We start from the raw sequence: 8876 nt of genomic DNA, 5'->3' as shown, positions 1-8876 counted from the left end.
CTTTTCCCTGAGGTGGGGGAGTCCAGAACTAGAGGGCATGGGTTTAGGGTGAGAGGGGAAGATATAAAAGAGACCTAAGAGGCAACCTTTTCACTCAGAGGGTGGTACGTGTATGGAATGGGCTGCCAGACGAAGTGCTGGAGGCTGGTACAATTGCAACATTTAAAAGGCATCTGGATGGGTATATGATTAGGAAGGGTTTGGAGGGATATGGACTGGACACTGGCAGGTGGGACTAGATTAGATTGGGATATCTGGTCGGCATGGATGAGTTGGACGGAAGGGTCAGTTTCTGTGCTGTACATCTCTATGACTCTATGACTCTTGGTCATCTCCACTTTCTTCACACTAGCACAGGCCGCCATATCTTCAGCAGTATAGGCCTGTTAAAAAAAAGCAGAAGTTGGCTGGAGAAACTCAGCAGCATCTGTGGGGAGAAGGCAGAGCTAAAGTTTCAGGTCCAGTGCTCTTTATCAGGACTGTTCTGGCAAAGAGTTTGTCAAGATTTTGTGCAATCCTGGTCTCCCTCCTATCAAAAGGATATTGTGAAACTTGAAAGGGTTTAGAAAAGATTTACAAGGATGTTGCCAGGGCTGGAGAGTTTGAGATAAAGGGAGAGACTAAGTAGACTTGGGCTGTTTCCCTTAGAGCATCGGAGTCTGAAAGGTGACCTTATAGAGCTTTTTAAAATCATGAGGAGCATGGATAGGGTAAATAGGCAAAGTCTTTTCCCTGGGGCAGGGGAGTCCAGAACTAGAGGGCTTGGAATTAGGGTGAGAGGGGGGAAAGAATTAAAAGGGACCTAAGGGGTAACTTTTTCATGCAGAGGGTGGTGCATGTATGGAATGAGGTGCCAGATGAAATGGTGGAGGCTGGTACAATTACAATGTTTAAAAGGCATCTGGATGGGTTTATGAATAGGAAGGGTTGAGTGGGATATGGTACAAATGCTAGCAAATGGGACTAGATTAGATTAGGCTTTCTGGTCTGCACGGATAAGTTGGACCGAAGGGTCTGTTTCCATGCTGTACATCCCTATGACTCTAACTACAAGTACAGAAGATGGAAGGTGAACAGAGTGGAATGGAATTCTATTGCAGAGAGGAGCAGAACTGAATATCTGTCATTCCCTCACCCAAAACCTTTCTTTTAACCCTCTCTACCTCACACTCCTCCTTGAATGATCTCCATCTCTCAGCCATGAGGCCTGAGTTCAAGTCCCAGCTGCTCCAGAAGTGTGTAACACATCTCTAAACAGGTTGGTTATAAAATACCGCGAAGCTTGTGAGATTTATGTGATGATGTAGCACAGCATCAGACCATTTCCCCACATTTAAACACGGTGCAGGTTGGACATAAAATAATAGAATGTAAAAAAGTAAGTTGACCCTGGGAAGGTGCCAACTATTTGATGTGTACTGTATTGTACACACTTTGCGTTTACCAACTGCATTTACATTCTAGTAATCAAGTGCATTTTGTTTTTTTTCTCTGAAAGCTTACAATTTACAACAATGAAGATTTATACATATAATTAAGATGTTATATAACAGTTATTATTTTTAAGGAAACTCAGCAGTCTACATTATTTCGGAGTACTAAGTATATTGACTTCAGCTGTAGGTTATAATTTATTTGAACCGTGTTCCTGCTCTTTATGATGATATCTAAAAGCTTTTGTTTACACTTGACTTGCAGTCATTTCCAGAATCGAAGTTAAATATTTAATATCAGCCAAGATCGATAAAATCATATCGGTGCAAGTTAAATTATCCCCTAAAGTGAATGTTGTGACAAGCCGCTGTTCTCTCTATTTAGTTACACGCGTGATTGACGCAATCAGGGGCCATAGTACACCACCTCCTCCCTCTGCTGCTGTTGCTCGACTCCTTCCCTGGTCTTCACCGTGCAGGTTGACCGAGTCTCTGTGGGCTCTACCTGGGCCCCTCCCTGATCCATCTGGTCAGCTCCCTGACAAGTTCAGCAAGTCCATGTGAGAGTCCTCTGCAGGCAACCCCACATGAACCTATGCACTCTCAGGAAAACGTCCCCCCTAATCCTCACCGCTGCACAACGATGACCATATTAATTCTTCCTTCTATTCTGGGAACCTCGTGACGCACTTTTTCTCCAATTACGTATTCCAGTTACAGTGTCTAACTGCCTTTGAAAAACATCTGGTATTCGGCTTAAGCACCGTCAAAAATCAAAGCATGGTTCTGTGTTTTAAAGCATTACTGGTAATTCTTCCTGCCGGTTAACCTAACAGTCGCGGGGAACCAACTTATAATAAAGTTCCTGCTTTTTTAAAAATAGGTTTCGATTGCAAGGTTTATGAATGTAGGTGTTTGCAATGAAACACAACATTCCTTTTGTTTCTGACTTATCGCTAAGCGAGTGTAAACCATGAATCACAACTTCTCCCAGTCAAAACAAACCACTTTGTATCAAACGTTCATCAAAAACGCATTACTAACTGTCGTGTATTTACACAGTATTGACGTTTTCTAAGAAAAATGGAATTAAGTGAAAAGGAGACGGGGTTGATGTAAATTCTAGCTTCAATAGATATTAGTGAAACAACAGGTTTAGATGCATCCTGTTGAAGGTTTGTTCAACTTTACTGGATCCCTCATTTCATCCCAAGTCACAATGGTGTTTCAAATATAATGCTGACTGCTCCTTCAAAATCTTTAAAACTTTTATTTACACTTCGGGACTGTTCCGTTGGTTAATTTTGTACTCAAACCACGCATGGATTTTTTTCCTTCACTTTATGTGTTTCTTTCGGTGTCTCAATAGTGTTATTTTCATATTTTCAATTCGTTTAACTCCGTTTGAATTTTCACCCATTTGCGTCTCACTGGCTGCTCGACATGTCGCATTTCTCAATAGTAGTTTTCCAATTTTATGTTTACATCTCTCTTCAGTATTGGATTTTAAGTCTTTATTTCATTCCCCTCGCTCACTCATCAGGTCTTGTCCCTACTCTTCCCCTTTAGCTTTTCTCTCTCCGTGTTGTTGCTTCCTACATGTTCATTTCTCACTCATTCTTTGCTGGGAGCCTTTTTCCTTCCCGATTCTCTCCATGTTTAGTGTTTTGTCTGCAAGAGTTGACTTAACTGTCTTTTTGATTACCCTTGCAAGGTCAGAATTACCAGTCGCTTCAATGCTGTGCACACACCACCCGGACAGATACCGTGACTCTAAGTCACTCCACACTGCTCCCCATGATGTGTGAATGCCCACTTTCTTCATTTACACACACAAAAAAAAACTGCGGATGCTAATAATTTGAAACTAAACTAAACATTGCTGGAGAAACTCAAGCAAGTCTGGCAGCATCTAGGGACAGGAAAATCTTCCAGCATCTGCAGTCCTTGATTTTTACCTATCATCTAGGGACAGTCCAGGACGGTCCCCACTATTACAACACAAAGGAGTCTGAAAGAGAGATAAAAAGAACTCAGCAGGTTTTGGTGTGTCTGTGGAGAGAGAGAGAGAGAAAAAACCGAGGTTGAGGTTTCGAGTCTAGTGCTTCCCTTAAGCGCCCTTTCTCGTTGGTTTCTAAGCGACTCCAGCCATGCCCTGAGCCTGTCAGTCTCTGTTAGGCACTCTGCCAATTACCCGCTGTAAAAACGCCTCTCCCCATTAGCGGGCTGCGCTGCACCCATATCTCGTCGATCATCCAACTCTCCCCTTTCCCCACCCCAGCGTCCTTCCAGCGCCTCTTGCCCTCCGGTTCCAGTAGCAGCCCCCATCCCTCCCTCCCTCCTCCCTGAGCAGTAGGCGCCCGCCTCTCTCCGGAGTCTCTCTCCAGTAAGGGATGAACCCGCCTCCCCTTGGCCGGCTCTCCAGTTAAAGGCAGCGGACCCGCCTCCCTGGCGGTCTCTGCACTCAGGCGCCCGCTGCACTTGCCTTGGGGTTTTTATTTTGTTAATTCCTCCCTCCTTGCCCTCGCACACGAGCTGCTTTTCACCCACCCACCCCACCCCACCTTTCCCCCCACCCTTGCTCCCTGTCCCTGAGCACCGCTTCATGCATGACTGGAGGAAGGTTTGATTTCGCGGATGGCGGGAGTTACTGCGGCGGATGGGAGGACGGTAAAGCCCACGGACACGGCATCTGCACCGGGCCGAAGGGCCAGGGCGAGTACAGCGGCTCCTGGGCTCACGGCTTCGAGGTGGTGGGAGTGTACACCTGGCCCAGCGGCAATACCTACCAGGGCTACTGGACTCAGGGGAAGCGCCACGGGCTGGGGGTAGAGACGAAGGGTCGCTGGTGCTACCGCGGCGAGTGGACACACGGCTTCAAGGGCAGGTACGGGCTCCGGCAGAGCCTCAGCAGCCCGGCCAGGTATGAAGGCACATGGAGCAATGGGCTGCAGGACGGCTACGGTGTGGAGACCTACGGAGACGGCGGTGAGTAGCCGGCAGCGCCTCCCTCCTCTCAGACTGGCTGCTCCTCTCCTCGGGAGCAAAGCGGCTCGTTCACCTGAGCAGGAACTCCAGCATCATCTCTCCCTGCAGTCAGACTCACAGCACACTGGGGCGGGATCTTCAAGGGAAGCGTGGAATTTCCCAAATATTCCAGCCGCGAGGAGAGGCTAAAGTTCCTTTCCCTCCATCTCTCTGTCCTCTTTTCCCACTCACACCACCTCCTCTCTCTCTCGTGTCTCTCTCCTCCTCTCTCTCCCCACTGTCTCTCCTCCTCTCTCTCCCCACTGTCTCTCCTTCCCCCCCCTCATCTCTCTCCTTCCCCCCCCTCATCTCTCTCCTTCCCCCCCCTCATCTCTCTCCTTCCCCCCCTCATCTCTCTCCTTCCCCCCCCTCATCTCTCTCCTTCCCCCCCCTCATCTCTCTCCTTCCCCCCCTCATCTCTCTCCTTCCCCCCCCATCTCTCTCCTTCCCCCCCCATCTCTCTCCTTCCCCCCCTCATCTCTCTCCCCCTCCCCCCATCTCTCTCTCCCTCCCCCCATCTCTCTCTCCCTCCCCCCATCTCTCTCTCCCTCCCCCCCATCTCTCTCTCCCTCCCCCCATCTCTCTCTCCCTCCCCCCATCTCTCTCTCTCTCTCCCTCCCTCCTCCCTCCCCCATCTCTCTCTCCCTCGCCCCATCTCTCTCTCCCTCTCCCCCCATCTCTCTCTCCCTCCCCCCCCATCTCTCTCTCCCTCCCCCCCCATCTCTCTCTCCCTCCCCCCCCATCTCTCTCTCCCTCCCCCCCCATCTCTCTCTCCCTCCCCCCCCCCATCTATCTCCCCCTCCCCACACACCTCCCCCCAAATCTCTCACTCTCTCGGTCTCCCCTCCTCCCATCTCTCTCTCTCTCGGTCTCTTCCCCCCCCCCCCCCCCCCCCATCTCTCTCGCTCTCTTTCTCCACCCCCCCCCCCCCATCTCTCTCGCTCTCCCTCCCCTCACAGTCCCACGAGTCCAGTGCTTTCCCTCCCGCGCTCCGCAAAGTTAGTCCAACTTCCACCTTCTCCTCGTCCTCCCTTTTCCCGGTGAGGCTCTGTCAGATTTCTGGGGGTGAAGTGACCCTGTTGGTCATTTCACACGAATTGTTTGGGATCCTCTCCGATGTCTATGAAGTCGTCTGAGGATTCGGGACAGGGGGCTGTGTAATTCTTTATTTTAATTCACGAGCGAACAGATGAGAGTCAAAACTGGATTACACCCTTATTCATTCCACAGTAAGGGAGCATGTTGTGGCGGTATCCCAGTAGTTTCTCCCCCTCCCTCCTTTAAGTACAGACAGCTCGGTGAAATCTATAGATGTACAAAACGTGTGAACTATTCCCACAACCCAAGGGGTCCAAATTACTACTTTATTTCACTGAATTATTGTCTACATTTTAAAAAAAAACAAAGTCAGTAAATTTTGGAACCGCTGAGTAAACGATAGTCAAATGCTATAACATATGCCTGTATCTGTATAACACATCTCCAGCAACAGCTGAAGGAGTGAATAACTGGTGGGTGTTTGTTCCTTGTCAAACGCCTCCAAAAGAAGTAATGAAAATGTATGTGGGGCAAAGGTGGGATGTTCCATACGTTTCATCATCGCAGTACAATTGCATAAAGATCAGTTGTAGTAGATAATTTGAATTAATATTAATAACTTCAAACTGGACCATTCTTTAATGTGGTCATAAGCAAAGCTTTTGCAAACATAAATTTATGAGGATTAATGAACATAAAACCTTTATGCATACTTCGAAGAAAAAATAAACATTTGAATATTGTTTTTTGCTTCATTGCCAAAATACTATAATAGAAACTAAAATGACTGTAGTCATTCATTTTTTCCATTTAAATCCGCTGATATCGAATTTCCTGTATTTTGTGTTTCCATAGTTTTGTCCCAAGTTGCCTGAGTAGTCCCTTCCAGTTTTGTTTTGCTACTGGCAACAGTGTGCTGCAGCTTGGCCATGCAGATTTATGACTGGCACTTAGATGTCATCCAGTGCGAAAAGTGTAGTACGTATCATAAATTGAACAACAATTTATGAAAAAGGTGTATTTATTTACCAAATTCAATATTTGAGGCACATTCATTTTTAGAACACTTAAGCATATTCTATATTATGAAAGTACATGATAAATTAAAAGCTGTATCTGTGTATGCCACAGAATTGGCATTACCTGAAGGCAACGATACAGCTCTTAATTTATCATGTATTTACATAATATAGATTATGATTACATGTTCCCAAAATGAAAGTGATTGGAATATCGAATTCCCATCTAGAACCAGAACAGATTATTTGCAGGAAAAGAAGCCAAAATTATTCATGTTTGCTGTTAATCCGAATCCTCGAGACACCGTGACCAGATTCGTCAAAGGATTGCAATTGTTTTTGAGTGATTGCCTAAGTAATTATTTGTACTGTTACAGCCTCATGCTTCACTTTCACAAAGGTGATTTTTATTTTTAAATATGCATTGTGAAAAAGTGGCAGATGTGCTAACAGAGAAATTTCTTGAGATTAAAGTGTAGCATATGTCACTGCTGCAAGTGCTACGAGTTATTCAAAAGATACACAATGAATAGAATATGCATATGTGAAAACGTTTTGCAACTTTAAAAATTTGGAACTATAACTTCATTTCCATCTTAAAAGCAACAGATCTGACCATAATTACAAATGCATGTTCAATGAATCTAAAGTATGGAGCAAGGTGCCTCAAATGGCCCAGTAATTAAGTGCACTGTCTGCTTAAAGTGCTGGAATAAACAGCATAAGCTTTCTGTATTGAGTTAGCTAAAGCAAAATTGGTTGTATGGGTGCTACAATGTACTTAAATATTCCCGAGTTAGAGAGGAAAAGAGATTGTTGTATTCCCACTCACTGTCTTGAAATTTCTGATGCTATGTTAATGTTAGCTACAGTCTAGATTAGGATGGTCAGTTGAGTCTTTTTGAGATTAAATAGAGAAAAAGCAACTTGCATCATTTTACTACCAGGCTGATGAGGTCTCTGGGATTATACTGCAGCATAAATTGCATGTGAGAGTGGAGAGGAAACTCTGGGGAAACAAAATAAAGTTAGGATACTATTAGTCTTTTAATTAGAAGTTATGTAGTTTCACAATGATAAAAGAAGTAAAAATATGTTGAGTACAAACACTTTTTCTTCCCTAATAAGGAGTATTAATATTCATTCATACTGTAGCTGCAATTAAACTTTATAAATTAAACTTTATAAAACTGAATTCATCTCATTTATTTCCTCTAAGAGGAGCACTTTAAATTTTGTTGTTCCTTCAGGCTCTGAAACTTTTTTAAAAAATGTAAAACTAGCATTTTTTTTGAAGAAAATAAACTGTGAACCTGCTTCAGTATCTATGTTTAAGTAAACTGTTTTGTCAGCCATCTCCTAATGGAAAGAACTAGAGTTTATCGAGGTAGTTGAGTGTGATCAGGTCACCAACTAAAAATAGTTTTCTAACTTACAAACTCATGTCATCATTGACCGAAATATCCAACTTGGAATACTCAGTGTGACATTTAAACACACTCACAAACATAAGACATGATCAATATCGCATCAAAAGAGAATATAATAAGGTTTATGTGGCTATGGATTGAAATTAAAAAACTGGAACACATTTATTGCACGTCATATTAAGATTGTTGTGAACATTTAAGCCCTTCAGTAAGCAATCCTGGAATGTAAAATCCTCTATACATTTCAAAATCATGCAGAAGTAATATGGATTTATATCCAGAATGCACCAATGAGGCAAAAATGTGAGCATGTAAATGAGTTATTACATTATCCATTCCTGATCCTGAGTATTACATTATAATTATTCAGATCTATTGATTTAAATTCCAGTCAATCATTATTAACTTTATATTTTTTGCTGAACAAGTATATGTTTAAAAGGAAATTTCTGGTATTCGGAACAATTATTCTTGAATAAATCAGTACACACTGTATCTAATGTGCATAATTGGTTCTCTCTGGAAATGTGGCCAAGGGTGTTCACAATTATAGAACTTAATTTGGAAAAGTTAATCAAGGGGTACTGTCTGATTAAATACAGTCTTTATATGGCTAGTCTAAAGAAGTTGATTGCTTGAGGTAGTATGGCGTTCACCTTGACTTTTGGTTATGGACAAATCAATTCTATTTTAAAATGAATATATCATTTTGAAGTAGTCTGCAGTTGTACTTCGTGATTCTACACAGATTTCAGATAGTTGAAGAGCAAGTCTACTCCATGTTATTGTTAGAGTACATCAAAATATTATCAGTTTTACATTGTCCAGAATTAGATTTGATTTGAAGTGCTTGGGAATGTTATGACCAAATACTGATTTTTTTTTTCCCTTGATAATATACATATTCTCAAAAAAAAGTAATTAGTGAC

General features: G+C 43.5%; 1 protein-coding gene across 2 annotated transcripts in view; it reads left to right on the top strand.

The window, feature by feature from the left end:
* Nucleotides 1–3722: 3722 nt before the first annotated feature.
* jph1b (junctophilin 1b) overlaps nucleotides 3723–8876 on the top strand; it is a 113247-nt gene continuing 108093 nt past the window's right edge. The window contains exon 1 of one of the 2 annotated variants that reach the window (XM_060822789.1): nucleotides 3723–4421. In XM_060822789.1, the coding sequence (XP_060678772.1) occupies nucleotides 4043–4421 (379 nt within the window). In that variant the 5' untranslated portion in view covers nucleotides 3723–4042. The remainder of the gene's footprint in view (nucleotides 4422–8876) is intronic. The other variant, XM_060822788.1, reaches the window with a different exon arrangement.

Source organism: Hemiscyllium ocellatum, chromosome 4 (genome assembly GCF_020745735.1).
Source record: "Hemiscyllium ocellatum isolate sHemOce1 chromosome 4, sHemOce1.pat.X.cur, whole genome shotgun sequence".
In the NCBI taxonomy this organism is placed as follows: domain Eukaryota; kingdom Metazoa; phylum Chordata; class Chondrichthyes; order Orectolobiformes; family Hemiscylliidae; genus Hemiscyllium; species Hemiscyllium ocellatum.
Note: the sequence above shows the minus strand (reverse complement) of the source record. Positions and strands in the feature narration are given on the sequence as shown.